This window comes from Phoca vitulina, unplaced genomic scaffold (assembly GCF_004348235.1).
Source record: "Phoca vitulina isolate PV1807 unplaced genomic scaffold, GSC_HSeal_1.0 scaffold5, whole genome shotgun sequence".
NCBI classification, from domain to species: Eukaryota; Metazoa; Chordata; class Mammalia; order Carnivora; family Phocidae; genus Phoca; species Phoca vitulina.
Window position 1 is genome coordinate 58,337,481 of NW_022589708.1, and position 26,301 is coordinate 58,363,781.

Genomic DNA, 26,301 nt, shown 5'->3' on the forward strand with positions numbered 1-26,301 from the left:
ATGAACCATGAGGGACTATGGATGCCGAGAAACTGAAGGATTTAGAGGGGCAGGGGGGTGGGGGGATGGGTTAGCCCAGTGATGGGTATTAAGGAGGGCATGTATTGCATGGAGCACTGGGTGTTATACGCAAACAATGAATCATGGAACACTACATCAGAAACTAATGATGTACTGTATGGTGACTAACATAACATAATAAAATTAAATTTAAAAAATGATAAAAATATTTCTTGATTTACAATACAAAACAAAACCTTCTCTCTCTTCTCCACAAAAAAAAAATCCATGGTACAATATCTTGTGCTAAGTTACCCAAAAGATACTTTGCTCTATTTTTGTATGGAAACAGATTAGAAAAGTTGTTACTTTCTTAATACCCTCTCCACAAAAGTTTTAATTTTACCCCATCTTAGGAAGTTTGAGTAAGTCAGTCACTTATCTAATAAACTACTGTGGTCCTACTTCTGACAACCCTAAATAATAGATTTGGAGCTCTGGTTTTCTTTCATTCTAATTTGGGTTCTCTGAAAAAATTGAGCTTATGCATGTAAATTAATGTAAACATACACAGAATTATTTTATAATAGCTAATACAAGTTGACTAGTGTCAGACTGTTCAGAGTACTTTGAAAACATGCATTATTTAATTCCTAGAACAACTTTCTATGTACTCTTTTCCCTATCTTACAGATGACTAAACTGAAGCAAGAGCCTGTTTAATAAGAAATTCAGTCAACATCTTTCCAAGATCTATGTATATCACTAGATTAATAAAAAGAATTTGCAAGCCTTAATAGAACTGATATTTAAATGAAATAATAGTTAATACTAGCAGCATTTACTTGTTACAGTCTATAATATCAAAAGCATAATTTTTCAGGCCATAAATCTTGAAACAGTTCTTTTAAAGAATTTCTTGCCCAGTATTATGAGGAAGATGTAATTTTGTAAAATAAGTCCTGTGTCATAAAAGAAAGTCATGCTGATGGTTTTGTTTTGCTTTGTTTTGTTTCAGTTTGTTTTTATAGTTTGGGTAGCTATAGCTCTTTTACTAAATTGTGAGCTGTGAAGTATAGGTCAGGGTGTCTGTGTGTGTGTGTGTAGTTGTTTTGCATGCTGTAGTTCATTTAGAGCACCAAACTAAATGTATTCACTTACTCCATAAATATTTGACCACTAATAAAATGCCACATGCTGTGCTGAAAGCTGGAGATAGAATGAAAAACAAAGGATAGGCATGGCCCCTGCCCTCAGAACTTAGGTTAGTAGATTAAGTCATGCAATAAATACAAGATTATATCTGTGGAGTGCCAGAACAGAGATATAGTGCTGTAAGAATATATAATAATAGGGGAACTAGGCCTTGACAGGGATGTCAAAAGAAATTTCACTAAGGAAGGATGATGAACTGAAATTTAAAGAAAAAGTAGTAGTTGGGCACTGTGGACCATGGGGGTTAGTGTGGGGACGGTATTGCAGAGACCAACATTTGAAAAGTACTGAACAGGACACATTTGAGGAACCAAAAAAAAAAAGAAGAAAAGCTCACTCATGTAACTCAGGTTGCAGGGTATAGGGGAGAACATGGGCTAGACTTAGCCTCAGCTGCACACTGGGGAGTTGAGTGACCTGGGACAAGTCACTTAACCTTTCTGAATCTGTTTCTTTTTCCATAAAAGAGAGTATAATGGTATTGTATTTCCTAACATACTAGAAATAATTGTATTAGATGGAAGTGTTTATCTTACTATTGCGCTTCTTTGAAAGGCTTCTTTGAAATTGTTTTCAGTCCCATTCTGTCAAAATATATTGACATCTTTATTTTAATAATGCTTAAAATTAAACATGTCTTGCCATTTACTCATTACCTTTTTACTTTCAGAATTTTTATCCCTTTCCTTTTTCTTTTTATGGTCGCTGGAACATCTGACTCTAGGCTTCCTTAGACTCAGCCTACTCTCCCACTTCCTAATCTCCATATCCATACAAGGGGATTGTCATTTCAATAGCTTCCTAGCTAGACTTCATTTAACCTGACAGCTTTACTTCAAGAGTGGTTTTGATCGCTGCCTAACAAAGACCACAGCCTGCCTGAAAAATTAAAATATACTGTATTTTATATATATATGTATAATATAATGCAACCACTTCTTTTTTCATTTTTGCTTACTACCATTTAGTCTTTGTCAGTACTCAGACATATTTTTACATGGTCATGTCTATTTTCAGCTACTGACTAGAAGTGAATTGAGGATGGAAGCGTTGTGTAATGGAAAAGGAACTGAATTATTCAGGTCCTAGTCACTGATGTGAAATGTTGGGGTTCGTGAGCGAACCGTCAAGAAAGAATTCTTGAGACATCTTTGGTGCAAAAAAAGTGGTTTTATTAAAGCACAGGGACAGGACTCCTAGGCAGAAAGAACTGTACTGGGATTGTGAGGAGTGACTGATTATATACTCTCGAGTTGGGAGAGGGTTAGGGATAGCTTAAGTCTCTAAGGAATTTGGAAGTAAGGTTTCCAGACCTGGAGGGGCTAGCTGCTGTTAGGGTAAGGTCATTTACTAATACCTAGTAAAACCATAGTCTTGAGACCTTTCAGATGTTTATCAGTGGGCCATATGTTTGGAGGATGATTGCTAACATATATCTTGGGGAGAGTAGAGATAAAGGTAGTTTCCAAAGGGATTTTCAGATGTTAAAGACTGGATGGAGGTCAGCAGGCTAATGTCAAGCTAAGGTTGCCTTTTGCCTTTAGCAAAGTATTAACATTGAGGCAATTGAGTTCCTGGAGGAAGGTCACTATGGGTGTCCCAAGTACTTATCAAATGGGTTGTCAGTTATAAGGAAGTTTAATTTTTTTTTTTTTTTACTATATTTCTTTTACCTTTGTTCTCCACATCAGTCACTACTAGTTCAGTGACTTCAGAAGTTATTCAAACTTTCTGAATATATTTCTTCTGTAAAATGAAGATAGTTATATCTTTTTGGTCTACTTCAGAGGGTAATTTTAAGAATCAAATGAGATGCATATAAAAGCAGATTTTAGGGGCGCCTGGGTGGCTCAGATGGTTAAGCGTCTGCCTTCGGCTCAGGTCATGATCCCAGGGTCCCGGGATCGAGCCCCACATCGGGCTCCTGGCTAAGCGGGGAGCCTGCTTCTCCCTCTGCCTCTGCCTCTCCCCCTGCTCATGCTCTCTCTCTGTCTCTGTGTCTCAAATGAATAAGTAAAATTTTTTTAAAAAAATAAAAAATAAAAGCAGATTTTACTTCTTAAAGTAGTGTACAAATAGAAGACTCATTTCAGATGATTTCCAAACTATATTTTTTACCCTCATTATTCACCACTTTCTCTAGAACCATATCTCCTAAGACATCCTAAAGAATGTCCAAGTTTGGGGGCGCCTGGATGGCTCAGTCAGTAGAGCGTGCAACTCTTAATCTTAGGGTCGTGAGCACAAGCCCACATTGGCCATAGAGCTTACTTAAAAAAAAATTGGGAAAAAAAAAGAATATCCAAATTTGTATGTTTTGCTAACAACTAGAACTTCATCTAGAAAATCAGTTTCTTTCTTTTTTTTTTTTTTTAAGATTTTATTTAGTCATTTGACAGAGACACAGTGAGAGAGGGAACACAAGCAGAGGGAGTGGGAGAAGGAGAAGCAGGCTTCCCGCAGAGCAGGGAGCGCGATGCGGGGCTCGATCCAGGACCCTGGGATCATGACCTGAGCCGAAGACAGACGCTTAACGACTGAGCCACCCAGGCGCCACCTAGAAAATCAGTTTTCTTAATCTTTTCTAAATTATTTTCTCCATTGTTTCTCTGAAATGAAGAAGGGATTGGATTAAATAGATCCCTTTTGTTTTGTTTCCTTTTAGTATATCCATCAGTTATCAAGTACTCCTCCAGGTTTTCCTGATCATGATATCAATATCATCTTACATTTCCTCTTTACCTTTAATTCTTTAATGCCAAACTGAACTCCAAGCTTTATCAGTTCTTTTACTTCGAATTTCTAGGATCCACTCTTCCCCCGGCTTCCCACATACACAGATAGTTACTACCTCATCTTTACACGAGAGTTTCACAAGTAGGTTTATGGAAATCCACCTCCCTTTTCTTTACAACCCTTTGATAATTCTTTGAAACCAGCACCAGATAACAGCATTTTTAGGCATTATTCAGATTGCATCGATTCTCCATGGCCTCCCTGTCAACTGTTTCATACTGTTGACCGCTTACTATCTCAAAACCATTACCCTTATCTTTCAAGACTTGACGGTCTTCCTCTTTCCTCTGTGATCCTCTTAATGGTCCTTTATGTTTCTCTTTTCCCTTAATCTGTGGTTCTCATGGGAGTGAAATTACTAGAGCGCTTTTCAAAATACACAATCATACATGTTCCTTAGACAACCAGCTTATAAGCATAAGCTTAGGAAAAGAAACTTCTCGTTTCTATAATAATTACCCATTTATTTTCTACCAAATTATATCCCATCCCAAATCCTTTAAAATTTTATTTAAAATTCACATCTCATAAAGTTTTCCACAGCAACCCCAGTGTAATTACTCCTTTTTTGTGCCTTAACATTTATGTGCAAGTAATAAAATACCTTTTTAATAGACTGAGTTGGGATCAAGACTTTTTCTGTAACAGATTTCTAGAAAAGTTGAAATTAGCAGTGTGTCTTAATTTTTTTAACTACGTTTTCTAAATTCAACATTGTATCCTGGAAGTCTAGTTAAATGTTAAAAGTATAGATTAGTTAAAAATTTAGTTAGTAGTATTCTACCATTGTTGGGGCGCCTGGGTGGCTCAGTCGTTAAGCATCTGCCTTCAGCTCAGGTCATGATCTCAGGGTCCTGGGATCGAGCCCCACATCGGGCTCCCTGCTCCACGGGAAGCCTGCTTCTCCCTCTCCCGCTCCCCCTGCTTGTATTCCTTCTCTCGCTGTGTCTCTCTCTGTCAAATAAATAAAATCTTTAAAAAAAAAAAAAAGGTAGTATTCTACCATTGTTAATTTTTTAGTTTTGACAAAAATACATTATTATGTAAGATGTTAACAATAGAGGAAGCTGGGCAACAGGTATACAAGCACTCTGTATACTTACTATCTTCCCAACTTTTCTGTAAATTTAGATTTATTCCAAAATAAAAGCCTTTTTAAAATATTATATTTGGTTAGTTATGGTAAATAAATCATCTCACTCAGCCACTCACTTTTGTAGGTGAGACCTGGGACCCTAAAGGTTTGAGAGTTCAGTATCACCGAGCAAATTAGTGGCAGGTATTTTGCCTTCCTACTTAAGGTCATCTCTACCACCTATACTTTTCATGATGTAGTCAGTACCCACAAAGCCTGATAAAGTAAGCTTCAAAAAGTAGATGCCAGTTAATGCTTTTGGCTGACCTACCTTCAGAGTATTGTTTACTTACTTATTCTCACAGTTTAACACAGTTAGGATAATCTCATAAAATCAAGATACTCGAAAAGTTGTACATATATGTATGTTAACAGTATGTTTGTTTTAAAAAAGAAAAAAACTTGCACAGTTACAGGTTAATAGCCAGATGGACACTGATTAAAACAATCATTTTTAAGCCCATTGTAAATGAAACATAGTACTAAGACTTTTTTAAGGTAGTATGACAGTAAGTAAAATATATTTCTGTGATTTAACAGAAGCAGAATATATACAATAATAGCCTTCTAAATTTATCCAGGCTTTGAGAACTTTGAAAAGGGGAAAATGTCATGCTTGTGTGGAGATCACTTACTCTGCCTAATTCAAGATAGATATTACTAGCTTTTTAATCTTCCAGTCTGTTGGATGAAAAGTGATACCTTGTTTTAATTTATATTTTTTAATTATGAATGCATTTATACATCATTTCTTGCATTATCCATTTATATTTATATTTCTTTGGTCAGTCCATGACCTTTGTTCATCTTTATCTTTTTCTTATTGTAAGACACTTTCTAAATTGAGGCAATGAACCTTTTCAATACGGTACAAGTGGACTTTTTTCCATTCTTTTTTGACTGTACGTGGTGTTTGCACTAACAGTTTTGAATGGCCCATAATGGTCTTTAGATTTTTTATTGAACCCATCTGCCCTTTTATAACAGATTATATCTTGTCTACAAATGGACAGGTTTCTATTTGTAAGCCATTTTTTGTAAGTAGATACAGATATATTTTATTTAATCTTAAAACCTCATTAGATTTTCACTGTTCATTATACACATTACAGTTGTTTCAAAGAGTTTTAAATATTATGTTTTTGCAGGCCTCAGACATCCAGGCAAGGACAGTAGTACTTACCTGGGCACCTCCTTCCAGCTTCATTAATGGCGAAACAAATGAGACTACTGTACCAGAGCTCTATAGTTATGAAATTCTAGTCTCAAGTACTGGAAAAGATGGGAAATACAAAAGTGTTTATGCGTAAGTATTTGTTAGGTTTTACTCCTCCCATTATGTAAGTCAGTGGTTTATCATAAAGAGTTTAATACTAATTTTGTTCTGTTTTTCCCTCTTACTGCTTTTATTTTGAACCTATAAATTGACAAGTGATACTGATTTCAATCTATGTAGTCCACATGCCAGCTGGTACATGTCTGTCTACACTCCCTTGGAATAATTGCTTTCATTGGCCACATTCAGCTTTAGTATTTTTCAGTAGGCTCCCTAGCAGATGTTTCACTCTTCACATATTCCTGAGACATAAATACGAATTGTTGTATGTAGAAGCCCAGAACAGAAGTAGAGAACTGTTAGATTGTAAACTCATGAAATGTAACGCTCCTCTAAGGAGTTGGATTTAATTCTTAATATGTCAGTTGTATTGAATTTGTAAAATGTAATTATATTATATTTGTAAAATGCAATTGTAAATATTGTAAAATGAATTTAGTACCATTGTTTCTCATTTTTATGTTGGTATGTTAATAATCATATTTTGAAAACCTATCATAATTCTCTTTCCTTGGTTCAAAAGTGTTGTTATACACCAAAAGCCTTAGAAAGAGTCAGTGGCTAAAATTGTGACATTTATGACTGACAGTTGTAAAATAATTTTTTATCCTTACTCATGTAGAAGAAGTTGCTTATCTAATGAAAAGTAAAGAGTAAAGTCAATTATTAATAATAATTTAAACACTGGGAAGATTGTAAAGGAAGTGGTTAGTCACTGGAATGATCATAATTAACGTAGAACACTGGACACATCAGTTCTTGGTATCTTTTCAAAAAATAGCTAATAATAAGGAAGAAAGGAAAGTGAAAGTGCTCCAGTATTTATTATCTAGTTACATAAGGTTAGAAAAATATCCTGTCTCCTCCTCTCTATTGAGATTTCCTTGTATTTATTCTATTCATATTTCTTAAAAGAGACAAAGCTACCTACGGGGTAAATAGGTGATAAAGGACCATCAACATAAGGTTTCTTTTTGTGGTAACGGCTGTTTCTAGTTAGATATGGCTGCTTGCTAAGAGGAAGCATTTGTCTCCATTTGCAGCCTGATCAGAGAGCACAAGAGGGACATTAGTCACCTTCTTTACACCAATTAAGGTCTTTCTCTGAGGATGCTACTGCAACTGCCCAGTTCATTAAAGTGTACTTTCCTCAGTGGGACGTGTTTTCTTTCTTATATTTAGTGGTTTTGATTTGAGAAGTGGCGGTGGGGGGGTCCATAAAGTGGAGAGGAGAGAAACTTGGCTGAAGGAAAAGGAACAGAGAATAGTGGTTCTTAAAAAAAGAAGTAGAAAATGGGCTGGGTTTTTTAGCCACATATATAAGTAATAGTTGTATCAATGATTATTTTAAGAAAATGTGTGCTATTATATTTGAAAATGTGAAAATGTAATAGTGCCCATGAATGAAATGCTTTACTTCAAATTATTCACTTTTTTTATGATCTACTCATTAAACTCTTACTATTTTAAGATTCCATTTTATATTCTAACAAAATGCAGAAGTGGCATACTCCTTGCAAAAATTTGGTGGTTTTGCTTTCAGTAATACACAGGTTATTTATCATTTTAATTGTGCAAGATGAATTTTTAAATAATTGAAACTGGTTTCATTTCTTTAATAAGCTAAATATCTTCCCTGACTACACTAAAAAACAAAAAAAAACAAGTCTGGCTTATACCATAATTTGCTTGGGACACCTCATGTTTTTGCTTTTTTGGGTTTTTTTTAATTTAGTGATTCATCACTTATATACAGCACCCAGGTGCTGATCAAAAAAAGTCACCTCCTTAATTCCCATCACCCATTTAGCCCATCCCCCCACCTCCCTCCATCAACCCTCAGTTTGTTCTCTATCCTTAACTCTTATGGTTTGCTTCCCTCTCTCTTTTTCTTTTTTTTTTTCCTTCCCAAATGTTCATCTGTTTTGTTTCTTAAATTCTACATATGAGTGAAATCATATGGTATATGTCTTTCTCTGACTGATTTATTTCACTTAGCATAATACCCTCTATACCTTCTGTTCCATTGATTTATGTGTCTGTTTTTCTACCAGTACCATACTGTCTTAATGACAACAGCTTTGTAGTAGAATTTAAAGTCCAAGGCAAATGGCAAGGTTTCATACTTTTTGATGGCTGAGTAATATGCCATTGTGTGTGTGTGGATGTGGATGTGTGTGTGTGTGTGTGTCTGTCTCTGTCTGTTTGTTGGTCTAACATCTTCTTTATCCATCCATCAGTCGATGGGTATCTGGGCTCTTTCCATAATTTGGCTATTGTTGATAGTGCTGCTATAAACACTAGGTTGCATGTGCCCCTTCGAATCAGTATTTTTGTATCCTTTGGATAAATACCTAGTAGTGCAATTGCTGGGTCATAGGGTTAGTTCTATTTTAACTTTTTTAAGAACCTCCATACTGTTCTCCAGAGTGGCTGCACTAGTTTGCATTGCCACCAACAGTGTAAGAGGGTTCCCCTTTCTCCACATCTTCGACAACATCTGTTGTTTCCTTTGTTGTCAATTTTAGCCATTCTGACAGGTGTGAGGTGGTATCTCATTGTGGTTTTGATTTGTTTCCCTGATGATGAGTGATGTTAAGCATCTTTTCATGTGTCCATTAGCCATCTGGATGTCTTCTTTGGAAAAGTGTATATTCACATCTGCCCATTTGTTAACTGGATTATTTGTTTTGGGGATGTTGAGTTTGATAAGTTCTTTATAGATTTTGGATACTAATCCTTTATCAAATATATCATTTGCAAATATCTTGTCCCATTCCGTAGGCTACCTTTTCGTTTTGTTGATTGTTTCGTTCACTGTGCAGAAGCTTTTTATCTTGATGGAAGTCCCAATAGTTGATGTTTGCTTTTGTTTCCCTTGCCTCCAGTGACGTGTCTAGTAAGAAATTGAGGTCAGAGAGGTTGCTGCCTGTTTTCTCCTAGGATTTTGTTGGTTTCCTATCTCACATTGATGTCTTTCATGCATTTTGAATTTAATTTTGTGTATGGTATAAGAAAGTGATGCAATTTCATTCTTATGCATGTGGCTCTCCAGTTTTTCCAATACCATTTGTTGAAGAGATTCTTTTTTCCATTGAATATTCTTCCCTGCTTTGTGGAAGATGAGTTGAGCATGTAGTCGTTGGGTCCATTTCTGGGTTTCCTCTTCTGTTCCATTGATCTATGTGTCTGTTTTTCTACCAGTACCATACTGTCTTAATGACAATAGCTTTGTGGTAGAATTTAAAGTCCAGAATTGTGATGCCTCTAGCTTTGCTTTTCTTTTTCGGGATTGCTTTAGCTATTTGAGGTCTTTTGTGGTTCCATACAAATTTTAGGATTGTTTGTTCTAGCTCTGTGAAAAATGCTGGAGGTATTTTGATAGGAGTTGAATTAAATGTATAGGTTGCTTTGGACAGTATAGACATTTTAACAGTCTTCTTCCAATCTATGAGCATGGAATGTTTTTTCCATTTCTTTGTGTCCTCTTCAATTTCTTTCATAGTTTTCAGAGTACAGATCTTTTACCTCTTGGGTTAGGTTTATTCCTAGGTATCTTACATTTTTTGGTGCAGTTGTAAATGGGATCAATCCCTTGATTTCTTTTTCTCCTGCTTCATTATTGGTGAATAGAAATGCAAAAACTTTCTGTACATTGATTTTATATTCTGCAGCTTCGCTGAATTCATTTTCAATTTTTTGGTGGAGTCTTTTGGGTTTTCTACATAGAGTATCGTGTCAGATGCAAATAGTGAAAGTTTGACTTCTTCCGATTTGGATGCCTTTTCTTTCTTTTTGTCTGATTGCTGGGGCTAAGACTTCCAGTACCATGTTAAATAGTAATGGAGAGAGTGGACATCCCTGTCTTGTTCAGGACTATAGAGGAAAAGCTCTCAGTTTTTCCCCGTTGAGGATATTAGCTGTGGGTCTTTCATATATGGCCTTTATGATGTTGAGATATGTTCCATCTATACCTACTTTGTTAAGGGTTTTTATCAAGAATGGATGCTGTATTTTGTCACATGCTTTTTCTGCATCTATTGCGAGAATCATATGATTCTTATCCTTCCTTTTATTAACGTGGTGTATCACCTTGATTGGTTTTTTAATATTGAACCACTCCCTGCAGCCCAGGAATAAATCCCACTTGATCATGGATTTCAGTTTTTTCAATGTTGAATTTCTCTTGTTGGGATTTTTTTGCATCCATGTTCATGAGGGGTATTGGCCTGTAATTCTCCTTTTCAGTGGGGCCTTTGGTTTGGGAATCAAGGTAATGCTAGACTCATAGAATGAGTTTGGAAGTTTTCCTTCCATTTCTTTTTTTTTGGAACAGAAATTTGTGAGAATTGGGTATTAACTCTTCTTTAAATGTCTGGTAGAATTCCCTTGGGAAGCCATCTGGCCCTGGGCTTTTGTTTGTTGGGAGATTTTTGGTTACTGATTCAATTTCCTTGCTGGTTATGGGTCTGTTCAAATTCTCTATTTCCTCCTCTTTTAGTTTTGGTAGTTTGTATGTTTCTAGGAATTTGTCCTTTTCTTTGATTGCCTTGTTTGATGGCATATAATTTTTCATAATATTCTCTTATAATTGTATGTGCTGTCAGTTGTGATCTCTCCTGTTTCATTTGTGATTTTATTATTTGGGTCCTTTTCTCTTTTCTTTTTGTAAGTCTGGCCTAGCAGTTTATCAATTTTATTAATTCTTTCAAAGAACCAGCTCTTAGTTTCGTTGATCTGTTCTACTGGGTTTTTTTGTTTGCTTGTTTTTGTATTGTTTATTTCTGCTCTAATTTTTATTATTTTCCTTCTGCTGGCTTTAGGCTTTATCTGCTGTTCCTTTTCTGGCTCTTTTAGGTATAAGGTTAGGTTGTGTATCTGAGACTTTTCTTGCTTTTTGAGGTAGGCCTATATTGCAAGGACCCTCTTAGGTCCTCTTTGGATCACCTTTGCTGCATCCTAAAGGTTTTGGACTGTCATGTTTTCATTTTCATTTCATTTCATTGAAGTTTTTTAATTTCTTCTTTAATTTTCTAGTTAACCCATTTATTCTTTCGTTGGATATTCTTCAACCTCCATGTATTTGTGATCTTTCCAAATTTTTTCTTGTGTTTGACCTCAAGTTTCATAGCACTGTGGTCTGAAAATATGCATGGTATGATCCCAGTCTTTTTGTAACAGCTGAGGCCTGATTTGTGACCCAGTATGTGATGTTTTCTGAAGAATGTTCCATGTGCACTTCAATGTGTATTCTACTGCTTTAGGATGAAATGCTCTGAATGTGTCTGTTAAGTCCATCTGGTCCAGTATGTCATTCAAAGCCCTTGTTTCCTTGTTGATCTTCTGCTTAGATGATCTGTCCCTTTGTAAGTGGGGTGTTAAAGTCCCCTACTATTATTGTAATATCAATGAGTTTCTTTAAGTTTGTTATTGATTTATATATTTGGGTGTTCCCAAGTTGGGGGCAGAAATATTTACAATGTTAGATCTTCTTGATGAATAGACCCCTTAATTATGATATAATGCCCTTCATCTCTTATTACAGTCTTTGGTTCAAAATATTGTTGTTTTGCCATTTTTTTTTTTTTTTTTTTTTTTTTTTTTTTTTTGGTGTCCATTAGCATGATAGATGGTTCTCCATCCCCTCACTTTCAATCTGCAGCTGTCTTAGGTCTAAAATGAGTGTCTTGTAGGCAGCATATAGATGGATCTTACTTTTTTATCCATTCTGGTACCCTATGTCTTTTGATTGGAGCATTTAGTCCATTTACATTCAGAGTGATTATTGATAGATAGGAATTTAGGTGCCATTGGGTTACCTGTAAAGTTGGTGTTCTGGTGATGTTCTCTGTTCCTTTGTAGACTTTGTTGTTTTTGGTCTTTTATTCCCCATTCAAAGAGTCCTCTTTAATATCTCTTGCAGGATTGGTTTAGTGGTCACGAACTCTTTTCGTTTTTGTCTGGCAAATTCTTTATCTCTCCTTCTATTGTGAATGACAGCCTTGCTGGATCAAGTATTCTTGACTGCATTTTTTCCCATTCAGCATGTTGAATATATCCTGCCATTCTCTTCTGGCCTGCTAAATTTCTGTGGACAGGTCACTGCAAACCTGATCTGCTGCAACCCTGTCTGTCTTCCCTTGTAGGTTAAGGACTTTTTTTCCCTTGCTGCTTTTAGGATTCTTTCCTTGTCTGTGTTTTTTGTGAATTTGACTATGATATGCCTTAGTAATGGCTGGCTTTTGTTGAATTTAATGGGAGTTCTCTGTGCTTCTTGGATTTCAATGTCTGTTTCCTTCCCCCAGATTAAGGAAGTTTTCAGCTGTAATTTGCTCAAATAAAACCTTCTGCCCCTTTTTCTTTCTTCTTCTGGGACTCCTGTGATCAAATGTTAGTATGTTTTAAGGGGCCACTGAGTACCCTAACTCTACATTTGTGATCCTATACCTTTATTTCCCTCTTCAGCTTCATTATTTTCCATAATTTTGTCTTCTATGTCTGTATCCTCTGCTTCGTCCATCCTTGTTATCATTGCATCCAGTCGGTTTTGCCTCTTGGTTATAGCATTTTTTATTTTGGCCTGACAAGTTTTTAGTTCTTTTATCTCTGCAGTAAGGGATTCTCTAGTATCTTCTATGCTTTTCTCAAGCCCAGCTAGTGTCCTTATAATTGTTGTTTTAAATTGGTGTTGTTGTTGTTGTTGTTGTTTTAAATTCTTATTCAGGCATCTTATTTATATCTCTATTGATTAAGTCACTGGCTGTTAACTTCTTCCTGTTCTTTCTTTTGGGATGAATTCCTCTGTCTTGTCATTTTGTCTAGGTCACTGTTTTTTGGGGGTGATTTAGTTATACTCCTGCTCCTGAGAGTAATGGCTGTATTAAGAAGAGGTTAAAAAAAAAAGAGGTCCTATACTGTCTTGGGCCTGGTGATTTAGGAGGTGTTTCAGAGTGTGCACTCTGCTGTTTTGTTTTGGCTGCTCCTTCCCTCAGGTCAGTCGTCTGCAGAGTTTCTCCTTGCCTGCAGTGGGTGGTGTTTGGACCTTGTCCACTATATGGCAGGTTTTAACTAGGTGTGTCTTGGTCTGCTTGTTAAAAGAAGCTAGATCCAAGAGGAAGGAAGGGAGGGAGGAGAGAGAGAGAGAGAGAGAAGGAAGGAATGAAGGAAAGAAAGAAAGAAAGGAAAGAGAGAGAGAGAAAGAAAGAAAGGAAAGAGAGAAAGAAAGAAAGAAAGGAAAGAGAGAGAAAGAAAGAAAGGAAAGAGAGAGAAAGAAAGAAAGAAAGGAAAGAGAGAGAGAGAAAGAAAGAAAAAGAAAGAAAGAATAAATAAATAAATAAATAAATAAATAAGATCCTAGATCCTACTTCCCCTAGAGCTGAAGCTTTGCAGCACTCTATGATCAGGACACTTGGTGCGTGTGAGGGGTTTGTTCTGGTCTTCTGGAGGGATGCACCTGCAGGGTACCGGCGGGGCGGGCAGGCGGGAGGGGTTGGTGTAAACAGCTCCAGCCTCCATTATGGGGGCAGGGAGGTGCTGTGTTGCTCAGTGCTGATGGGTGTGGGGGAAATGGTGTTGCCCTGCTCTCCTCCCCGGACTGGGGAGTTCGTGCCTGCCAATCTTCAGGAAGCCCTCTCAGAAGAGTAAACAATCACCCCTCTTGTGTCCCCAGCTTCTGTCAGGTCTCTGCCAGGTGGCACAGTACTCCTGTGTTTTATCTCAGGCACGAGGCTGGGTTTCAAAACTCCCAATTTTATGTACTCTTGCTGATCCTCTAGGGGAGAGTCTCGCCACACTGTGGTCAGTGCCAGTTTGTCCCAGAAACGCAGTCGCACAACTGCACAGTGGTTCAGAGTTTATGGTAAAGTGCAGCAAAAAGCAGCACCAAGGTTTGCTGCCCTCAGCCAGTGTCTGTATTCCCATGCTAGTGAACAGGGATGCACATTGGTGCTGCCAGTTCTTTTGTCCCCGAGAGCAGCCATCCACCATTCCCAAATGTACTCCAAAAAGGGGAACTGTTTTTCCCTGTGTGACCCAGGGGATCCTCAGACCACACTGCCTGCTCCCGGGTCTCTGCATTCCTTCCCCACCAGAGCACCGCTAAGCCTGCCAGGCACAACCCCGACAATGGCACGGACTTGTAAAACTTAAGACTTTGAGCTCTGCTGCTTATAAAAATTTGCCATAGTCAGCCCCTCTCTGAAGATTTTTTTCTTGTGCAGTCCCCTGCCTGCTGCTTCACTTTCTCTCTCTCTCTTTCTCTCTCTCTCTCTCTCACTCCCCTCTCCATGATCAGGTCTTCTGCCCCTCCACAGCACCCACATCTGTTCTCTCCCCAAATCAACTCTCCACAGCTCCTACCTTCCACAAGGTGGCCGTTTTTCTACCCGTAGACATGCAGCTTTGTTCTCTCAGTCCTCAGATTGATTTCTTGGGTGTTTAGAATGATTTGATACTTATCTAGCTGTATTGGAGGGACGAGGCAAGCTTAGGGCCCCCTACTTTCCACCATCTTAATTCCTCTCTGCACCCACTGTGTGGACACCTTTCTGTTTTAAAGTGGTATGCAGGTACATAACTTAAGTTTGGCACATAACCTTATTACACAAATTCCATATTGGTGGAATCTGAATATGGTTACAATTGGTAAAGTAAAAAGCAGTATAATTTCATAAACTGCCACAAACTGAAGTGTACATAATGTAAATCCTCCGGAAATGCTTGTTTATCAGACCGTGAAATGTTCCTTTTTTTACCCCAGAGGAGAAGAAACAAGTGTCACTTTAAATGATCTCAAACCAGCTACAGATTACCATGCAAGGTAAGGAGTTCCTACATGTTGCCGTAATATGATCGAGTAGAGCATAGGTGGTTTTTTTTAATAATTTCATTAAAAGCCTGGAATATAATTTTAAAAACATGAATTTGTGGACTTTGGTTTTGCTTTTGGTACAATTACCAACACAGTCCCAAAAAAAAACCAAAAACATTTAACTAAAATGTTATGTTGAAGGGTCAATCATCCTGTTTGTAGGACCTTGGGATTGGAATGAATATACAGATAATAAGTATAATATGTCTGCATATCTAATTTAACATATGGAAAACTCCCTGCTCTTGAAATTTTCCCAAAACAGAAGCATTAATAATAGTTGGTTTGTACTTAATGTATTTTTACTACATCATGTTCTAGAAAGAGTTTGGGATATTAAATTAAAAATTTCACAGCACTTAGGGGTGCCTGGCTGGCTCAGTCAGTAGAGCATGCAACTCTTGATCTTGGGGTTATGAGTTTAAGCCCCACATTGGGTGTAGAGATTACTTAAAAATAAAATCTTAAAAAAAATTCACAACATTTAACTGAGAAGTAACTTAGATACTGTTTTATTCTGCATAGTTCTATTATAATTTACCTACATTTTACATACTAAAGCCTCCCCAGCTGGGACTCATTAATCTATATTTGGTGAGTCACCTCGATCTGTGGTTGGGATTAATCCTATTAAACTATTAAGTCTTCAATTACACTTTCTGTGGATGAAGCCGAAGTATTGTCCAACTTAGCACTATTCAAACTGTGGACTACAACCATTATTAAATCATGAAATTTTATGAGTTATATTCAGCATTTTTTTAATTAAATAATCAAATGGTATAGAAGGTATCTGTATATTACCCTTAGGGATATTGTTTCAGGACACTTTTCTTTCTTGTGTGTGTGTGTGTGTGTGTGAGCAAGTACATATCACACAGACAGTTGTCACAACTTAAGATGTATTTCTTACTTTGTGTTATAGTCAAAAAAAAAAAAAAGGATGAAAGCCACTGGTCTAGCCTATATTTCTTTTTTTAAGAGCCATCCTTTACTTTGATGCGCATATTTTTTTTTCTTTTAAAGACTTTATTTTTAAGTAATCTCTACACGCAACATGGGGCTTGAAATCCCAACCTAGAGATCAAGAGTCACATATTCTACCAACTGAGTTAGCCAACTAACTGAGTTAGTTACAACAATTCTGCTGATTAAAACTATTTATTTTATCGCCATAGAGTCCAGGCAGAATACAATTCCATGAGGGGCACTCCTTCAGAAGCTGAAAGCTTTACCACCTTAAGCTGTGAACCTGACATACCTAATCCACCCAGGATAGCCAATAGGACCAAAAATTCACTCACTTTGCAATGGAAGGTAAGAATATTCTTTAGAGTATTTTCCAACTGGACATTTACTCCCTCCTCCCCCCACTAGTATTAAATTTCAGTTGTTCTTGTTTGGAGACAAAAAAGAACTTTAAGCTAACTTGTTCTTCTTCTTTATATATATTAAATCTTGAAATAATACTCTTAGTGATTTTTCTTACTATATGTAAATATAGCAGAGAAGACTGATACATAATTAGCAGTCCTTATTATACTGGACATGGGATAACAGAGTCTCAGCAGTGCTTCTCAAGTTCATTACAATGCCTTTATATCCTGAATTTTATCATAAAATGGGGTTCATAATAACTAGACTCATAGTTTTAGAAATATAAATATGATATCTTAAAGCAATATTCCATTACTCTTTTAATAGAATAATATGTATGCTAATATGTAAATGTTTGTGCCCCAGCTGCACAAGAAGATACAATAAAATGGACAGACACCACAGATAGAATTGATAATTCAGATAGCACAGACAGCATTGTCATTGGAGACATGAATTACTGAAATGATACATGAATCTTGGTAAATTTCTGAACAAATTAAGTACAGTCTTTCTCAAATTGCAGAGTAGTTACATTTTGGAAAAATCCAGTAACTTAAAACTATAGAAAAAATACCTTGTAAAATGGAATTAGGTTTTAGGCTCTGATAATTATAAACAGATATTTCACCTACATGAATGTCCAGGAGGACATTCAAAAGTCCTAGAGAAAGAGAAAAATTCTTCTTTGTATTGATTGTCCCACACTGTGCAAAATTGTTAGCATCTTTGATCCCCACCCATAAAAGTCAGCTTTTCCTCCCCCTGCCATTATTGTGATGGTCAGAAACACCCCCAACAAAATTTCTAAACAGCCCCTAGAAGGGAGTACTACCCCTCCTAGCAACCGTTAATTTTTAGTAAGAAAATAACTACTAGTCTTGATTTAATTATCTACTCTTAGGCCAAGAGCAAAACTCAGGGCCTAGCTTTCTTTCTGGAAGCTGGTTTGGGGCTTATTAGTCCCTAGTTCTTCTGAGGATAATTAGATGCTTTATGCAGTTAAAAAGTACTGTTAGCACATGTAAATCAGACAAGTATGTACATACATACATTTTTGTATGTGATAAGTATGACTAATATTATTTCATGTCGCTTAGAGTAGCATTTTATTGGTAGGGCAGTTAAGGTAGCAGCTTAGTGCCCTTCATTTAGTTTGAGATTTCAACAGGGTGTACTGCTCTTTACTCTGAAGATAAAATAACATTGAATTTTGAAATTTGTCTTTAACAATATCCCAACAAGTCTGTAAGATACAAACAGTGCCCTTAGGCCCTAGGTCTCTTAGTTGCCTACACAGGTTACCCAGGCTTATGCTCTTCTAGAAATGGTCCTGTATATGCAGAGTAATAGCATGGTTGGGGAAAGAGATAATCATTTTTACTGTTACTGGGGATAGTATTATATATCTCAGAGTTGTGGGGAGGATTATCAGATAATATCTGTATAGCCCATAGCACAATGCCTGGAACATAATAAGCATGATAACTGTTGTTGCTATTTAATGTTAAAATTGAAGAAAACTGGCTTAATGTAGTTTATGACTTAAATATCAGATCCTTTGACCCTACTGCCTCATATAATCTGAAAGTATTACTTGGGGGTTAACATGGCATGAGAATCATAGCATGGGTGGCAAGTGGGGTAGCAGTTGAGAGAAGTATTTTATCAGCTGACATTGTTTAGAGTTGCCAGTGCACGGTGATGATAAAAAGCTAACTGAAGTTGGTCTTTTACCCTCTTATAATTACTAGTATCCACCAGACCTCTTGTTGCTCAGCTTCTGGAATACTGCTGGGTAGGAACACTGGTTTTGTGTCAGAGCAAATTCAGCTCTGCTCCACTCTTAATGACTGATGTGGGGCAACTTATTTGGGTTCCTTAAAGCCTCCATTTCCTCTTTTGTATAGTTTGGATAATAGTACTACAAAGAGTTGATTTGAGGATTAAATGAGATAAGGTGAAGAACACTTTACACATAATAGTTTCCCCTCTAACTTGGAGAAATGGTCACAGGTTGTTGAAGGTGTCACCATAGCCATGCTTCTTCCAGGGAGTTGAGGAGAATCCATTTCCTTGACTTGAAAAGCCTCACAAAATAAAGTAGAAAAAATTAAGCAAAATAAATGTGCGACCTTAGCAACTAGACTAGAGCAATCTGGAGGCATTAATTATGGGGAAATGTATTTTTATACCACACACTTCTTGCTGAGATTTGCAATCTTCTCCACCTTGGGATTCTCTTCCTTTGCTGTTTGAGTTGAATTTCCCAAGGTTTCTTTTTCTGCCCCATCCATACTGTCATCACTTTTAACTGCCACGCCTGTAACTTACAGAGCAAATTCTGGTCATGTTCACCAGTTAAAAATTACAATTTTTAAGTACATCTGTGTTAATGTTCAACAAATCATTTGGACCTCCATGGTATAAAAGATTCTTTATTAAAAACTTGACCATTCTTGAGTGCTCTTAACATGGTTGGCAGTAGGGGCGCCTGGGTGGCTCAGTCGGTTAAGTGTCTGCTTCGGCTCAGGTCATGATCCTGGAGTCTGGGAATTGAGTCCCCGCATCAGGCTCCCTGCTCAGCGGGGAGTCTGCTTCTCCCTCTCCTCTGCCCCTCCCCCCACTCATGCTCGCTCACTCTCTCTCTTTCACTCCCTCTCTCAAATAAATAAATAAATCTTAAAAAAAAAAAAAAAAACCATGGTTGGCAATATTATATAAAAACCAGATAGAGTCCAGAGAATTATAGGAATTCTCTGGAGAATAATTTTAAAAGTTAAGATTATTTAATTTTGATAAAAGGAGTCTTAGAGTCAGTTGTCTTCAAATGGATGAAGCTATTATAAGGGGAGTAGAGATCCATTGTTCTGCATCTGAAGTGAGGACTAAAGAGGAAACAAGTTGAAATGGTAGAAAATTCAAGTAGAAATAAGGTTGAAATTCTTGACTTCTGGAGTGATTAAATACTAGAATAAAATGCTAAGGGAGACTGAAATTTTCACCACTGAAGATTAACAGATTGTTGAATGAGCAATCTTAGGTAATGGGCACATTGTGTCTAGAAGCAAAGATCCAGACAGTGTGACCTCTTGAAGTTCTTCTAAGCATCCTGGTTCTTTCATTCTCTAGTGTATCACACAGTATTACTTTTAGATTATAAGGTGAATTTTAATGAAAATGACAGGATCGATCCTAGGAACTTAAAGCTGATAAAACCTTCCGACAAAAGGCAAAGTGATTTTTTTAATGGATTATAAAAGTTAAGATCGTTCTTGCTACAAGAGATTGTTCAGTGTTCAGAACAACTTGAACAGACTCTTGCTTTGTTTTCTTTCCTTGCATTTAAAAGGATTGTGGGGTTATATAATATATATATATATATCTGTATTCTCTGTGCAGTTTTTCCAGAGTTAAGCCACAGAGAACATCTGCAACACAATTGATTCCTCAGATTCGATCCTCACACAGTATCTCTTACAAAAGTACTAATTGGTACTTTTTTTTTTTTTTTTGGGTATTTCTTTTAGGCACCTAGTGACAATGGTTCTAAAATCCAAAGCTTTATTTTAGAATGGGATGAGGTAAGTAAATTGAATCTTTTAAATTAGGAGAAAATTACGTGTATATATCCTCAAGCAGAAATAATTTGTTTTAATAGTATTTTCCTCTTTAAAAACATTATGAATGATTTGGTGGTGCATGAGTGAATTAATGGTGTTCTTAGAAAACATTACAGACTGGACCTCCCTATGTTTTGTTTTGTTTTTTGTTTTTGACTTAAACCCCTCAAAGTTTTCACTTGGGTAATTACCTTGATGAAGGAATTTTTTTTTCACATCAGCCTTAAAAGCAAGTGTAACTTTTTACTATGGCTACTTTAACAAATTGCCACAAACCTAATGGTTTAAAACAACACACACTCTCCTATAATTCCGGAAGCCAGAAATCCAATATGGCTCTCACTGGGCCAAAATCAGGGTGTCATTATAGCCATGCTGCTTCCAGGGACTCTAGAGGAGAATCCATTCTCCTGACTTTTCCAGCTTCTGGAGGCTCTTGTCATTACCAGGTCATTACCATGAATCCATGGCTGCATCAGATGGCCTTTTCTACCCCTGCTGCCGTTATCACGTGGCCTTTTTCCCCTTGTCTTCACGTCTTTTTCCCTCTAAAAAGGACACTTGTAATTCCATTTAAGGTCCACTTAGATAATCCAGGATAATCTCTCCATCTAAAGAGCTTTAACTTAATAACATCTGTACAGTCCCTGAATAGAGTAACATTCATAGGTTCCAGGGTTTAGGACTTGGATATCTTTGGGGGCCATTATTCAGCCTACCACAGCAAGCATACTGAGCTTTATTATTTAGTATTTTGTTTTCTGTCATTTATTATGTTCTCTCTTGCCGTACTGCTTATACCACAGCTAAGAGGAGTGGCCAGAGGGAGTAGAAGAAATTCCATTGATAATTTGGGAATTCAGCAGTATATACGCATACCTTGGAGATATTGCAAGTTCAGTTCCAGGCAACCACAATAAAGCAAATATCTCAAAGCAAGTCATAGGAATTTTTTGGTTTCCCAGTGCACATAAAAGTTATATATCACACTGTATTTGTAGTCTATTAAAAGTACAATGGCATTGTTTTAAAAAAAAAAAAAATGTACATACCGTAATTTAAAAATACTTTATTGCTAAAAAATGCTAACCATCATCTGAGCTTTCAGTGAGTCATAATCTTTTTGCTGGTGGAGGGTCTTACCTTGATGATGATGGCTGCAGGCTGATCAGGGTAGTACTTGCTGAAGGTTGGGGTGACTTTGTCAGTTTCTTAAAAAAAAAAAAAAGACAGTGATGAAGTTTGCTGCATCAATTGACTCTTCCTTTCATGAACCATTTCTCTGTAACATGAGATGCTGTTTGATAGCATTTTACCAACACTAAAACTTCTATCACAACTGGAGTCAATCCCCTCAAACCCTGCTGCTGCTTTATCAATTAAGTTTATATAAAATTCTAAATCCTTTGTTGTCATTTCAACAATCTTCACATCATCTTCACCAGGAGTAGATTCTATATCAAGAAACCACTTTCTTTGCTCATCCATAAGAAGCAACTCTTCCTTCATCCACTTAAGTTTTATCATGAGATTGCAGCAATTCAGTCACATCTTCAGGCTCTACTTCTAATTCTAGTTCTCTTGCTGTTTCCACCGCATCTGCTGTTACTCCCTCTACTGAAGTCTTGGAACCCTTGAAGTCATCCACGAGGGTTGGAATCAACTTCTGCCAAACTCCTCTTAATGTCGATATTTTGGCCTCTTCCATGAATCACCGTAACAATATAATAATAATGAAAAAGTTTGAAATATTATGAGAACTACCAAAACGTGACACAGAGTCACAAAGTGAGCAGATGCTATTGGAGAAATGGCACCAGCAGACCTGCTTGATGCAGGTTGCCACAAGCCAGACTTTGTAAAAACACTATCTTTGAAGCACAGTAGATTGAAGTGCAATAAAACAAGGTATGCCTATATTAAAAGAGTAATGAGGCACAAACAAGTAGGTTTATGCCAGAAGTTTTAAGAGAATTTAGAACTAGGAAATCTGTCATAGTAATTTAGACGAAAAAACATGTTGATAAATTATGAAAAGATATTTGATAAAATTTAGCACTTAGTTAAAACTCAAATTAGGGATAGGAAGATAATTCCTTATCTGATAGTTATTTTTGTATTAAGTGAAGTACCATCACTAAACAATAAAAGCATTTCTAGTCAAAGCAGAAACAAGTCAAGGTTGTCAGTTATTCCCACCTTTATTTAACATTAATGCAGTATGATTTGGAACTAAAACAAGAGGTACAGCCAAATAGTGGCTGAGCTGGGGGGCAAAATTATCATTATTTAGAGATGATACAACTTTCTATTTAGAGAACTCAGTAGAATCAACTGTGAACACCATTAAAACAGGAAAGTGTAGTAAAGCAGCCAGATACAGACTGAAGGTTTTCTTTGAAGCAGAAGTCACCCTAAAACCATAATTTACCTCTACGAACACAATAAAGAAAAGTTTGGATGGAGAATAAGAAACTTGTCCATTTTATGTAGCATCCTAAATTTCTAAAACTCTTTAGTTGTCCTGAGCTGCACACTTTTCTCTCTCCCTTTCTTTTGCCTGCAATTGGGTTTTTCTCTCTGCTTATTTTCCTTCATTGTTAAACATAGGCAGTTGTGGTTCCAAAATCTTTATTTTATAGGTAAGCAGCTGTTAAGGTGGAGGTTTGGGGATCAGTTAGGGACCTTTTCTTAAAACTGTTTGTGTAGAACTTTTCATAGATTGAGAAACACTGCCAGTTGTGTATATCAAAGATCACCCTATTTCCACTACTACCACTCTCCCCCCCATAGAGATTGTGGGGTCCATACCTGGAAAGAGTTTATTTTACTAAAGCCAGAGATTTACCAACAGGGTACTTAGTTTAAGAAGGTATACAAAAACACCTACTTTGTAAATTCTGCATTTAATGAACAGTAAGTATCATTTAAAAGATGTGTGTTGTCTCTACTTTCTCTTGAGATCCATGATTCATGTAACAAAGATGACTTTTAATGTACACTAGCTAATATGTTATTATTCATCAAGCAGGAATTAATGTGGATTTATCTTTTTACAATAATGTACGTGATATATAATAATCAGCCATTTTTTTTAGGGAAAAGGAAATGGAGAATTTTGTCAGTGTTATATGGGCTTACAGAAGCAATTTAAAATTACTAAACTGTCACCAGCAATGGGTTGTAAATTTAGACTGTCAGCCAAAAATGAGTATGGCACAAGGTAAGATACATTTTAATGTAAATAATATTTAGTCAGCTTCACTTATATAAATTATGCAGAGTCCAAATTATCCACTAAAAATTCTGCTTTAGTTTATGTTGATATAGTAAAGATGTGTTACTAGCCCAGCAAAAGCTATAAGAGATGTTAGTTACATAAATTGCAGTTTTAAAAGAATACTAATTCACTTTTAGGTTTCTGATCTGGTTATCATAAAAATATTAACTCCAGGATATATTATTTGGATTATAATTAGTTATCAAAAATTGTCACTTTCAAAAAATGTCATTTATCAAATTGAGTTCTTTAGCTATAAAACCAACTCTTTTTCATTCGTTCTTAAAAACCATTTGTTTCAACAGTGGTTTTAGTGAAGAAGTCTTATATTACACTTCAGGCTGTGCCCCTTCTATGCCAGCAAGTCCTGTATTAACTAAGGCTGGTGTTACTTGGTTATCCTTACAATGGAGTAAGCCCTCAGGAACACCATCAGATGAAGGAATTTCTTACATTTTAGAGATGGAGGAAGAAACCTCAGTAAGTATGAATATGTATTTTAAGTAGAGTGTTTAAAACCTATTTCAGGTAACATCAATCCTTATAAGTAAATAGTGCCGCAATAGTTAGATCCTTCCCCAGATCCTTTGAGTCCTTGGTTGGTTATCATTTAGGAGGAATTGGGAGTGAGGAAGAATTCAGTCTTTTATTTTCTTGATGTGTAGGAGGGGGTTTTGTTTTTTATGTGTGTTTGTATACATTTGTGCCTAGAAATAGCATAGACTGCATTTTAAATATATATGTTTTAGAGAAAATAGAGGGGAAGATCACCACAGCCTTTTAGCCTAAGCAGCTCGAAAAAATAAGGAAATAATATGTCCATCTTTTCCAGCTTTGTTCATACACTGCTTTTCCAAGCACCACAGAAGGTATGAAGAGCTTCACATGACACTATATAGTGCTGCCAGAATCAGGTTTTCAGTAGCTTGTCTCCTGTGAGCTAGAACAGAACTAACATGAATTAGAGTGTCTTCTGTTAGTTCTATATAGTTTCATAGCTTTTCAGAGCTACTTTAAAGCCATTTGAGTTAAAAATAGTATTGGTCTACTCCCAGCTATATATCCAGGAGAATTGAAAACACATGTTCATACAGAAATTTGTACATGAATGTTCATAGCATTATTCATAATAGCCAAAAAGTGGAAACAACCCAAATGTCCATTAATTGATGAATGGATAAACAAAGCGTGGTATATCCATACAGTGGAATATCATTGAGCCATATAAAGGAATGGAGTATTGACACATGTAACGACATGAATGTACCTTGAAAACATTATGCTAAGTAAAAGAACCCAGTCACAAAAGACCACATATTATGTAATTCCATTTCTTATGGATATAGGCAAATCCATAGAGACAGAAAGTATATTAGTGGATGAGAAAAGAGGGGAAGTGACTGCTAACCAAAAAATAAAGTACAGGCTTCATTGTCGAATTAGGAATTCAATGATGGTTGCACAACCTTGTGAATACACTATAAATGACTGAATTTCATACTTTAAAATGGGAATTTTACAGTATGTGAATTATATATCAACTTTTAAAAAAAAATTGGTAAAGTAGTGAGGCATTGTCCCTGGAGCTATAAATAGCAATCCAATATCTAAGTGGCATGCCTACCTGCCAGCACAGCCAACCATTTATTTATTTACTTAAGCACAGGGCAAGTTAAATATGTTAAATGGTTATAGTTCTGTTTAGCTCTTGCAACATCTGTCTAGGAAATTCTGTTAGAGATATGCTTACTGATGGTGAAGTTACCATTGACTGACTTTACCGTCAACACAAATATCTTCTCTTCGTTACTGTATTTATGGAGGATGAGTTCTCCATCCCCCTACAAACATTCATTAGCATTTCTGGATCTGTCCATTCAAGATAGAAGTATCAAGGTGAGGATTACACTTAACGGAGCATTAATCACCTTGTACACAGTAGAAGATGAAAAAGACCTGGGTCTTTTTACATGTTTGTTATTCCCCATATTTCTGCTGTTAGACATCTAAGAAAGGCTTATTTTCCCTTTCCAGGGATACGGTTTTAAGCCTAAATATGATGGAGAAGACCTTGCTTACACAGTAAAGAATCTCAGACGTAGTACAAAGTATAAATTTAAGGTAAGCTTTGAAAGCCCTTAAAAGATTTATATGTTGTTCTTGTTGTTGTTCCAGTTGTTTTAAAGCTAAGTACAAACCTTACTCCTTGGTTTTAAATCTAAAATAGTTTTGGCCTTGGGGCGCCTGGGTGGTTCAGTCAGTTGGGCATCCAAATCTTGATTTCGGCTCAGGTTATGATAACAGGATTGTGAGACTGAGCCCTGCATCACGCTCCTCGCACTGGGTGTGGAGCCTGCTTAGGATTCTCTCTCTCCCTCTGCCTCTCTCCACTCATGGTCAGTTGCTCACTCTCTCGCTCGCTCTCAAAAATACATAAAAATTTTAAAAATTAAATTAAAATAGTTTTGGCCTTTCAGTGAGGATTACTGCTTTACTTTCTTACTATGTAACATTGTCAAACTGTATATATATTTAAATTCAAATCAATTTTAATGTTTTATGGGACTTTTATTTGTATAATGTGAACAAACATCTTCTAAAATGTGGATGTTGTTAAACACATTCAGAATATGCTTTTTCGTCCGCGATATCTGAAAAAGTAATGCTTTT

General features: G+C 36.4%; 1 protein-coding gene across 3 annotated transcripts in view; it reads left to right on the forward strand.

Moving 5' to 3' along the window:
- Nucleotides 1–26,301, forward strand: part of FNDC3A (fibronectin type III domain containing 3A) — a 153,509-nt gene that overhangs the window by 99,439 nt on the left and 27,769 nt on the right. For all 3 annotated transcript variants that reach the window (XM_032403045.1, XM_032403046.1, XM_032403047.1), the window contains 7 exons: nt 6,295–6,452; nt 15,241–15,300; nt 16,530–16,668; nt 20,259–20,312; nt 23,450–23,574; nt 23,937–24,111; nt 25,666–25,752. In XM_032403045.1, coding sequence (XP_032258936.1) covers nt 6,295–6,452; nt 15,241–15,300; nt 16,530–16,668; nt 20,259–20,312; nt 23,450–23,574; nt 23,937–24,111; nt 25,666–25,752 — 798 coding nt within the window. The remainder of the gene's footprint in view (nt 1–6,294; nt 6,453–15,240; nt 15,301–16,529; nt 16,669–20,258; nt 20,313–23,449; nt 23,575–23,936; nt 24,112–25,665; nt 25,753–26,301) is intronic.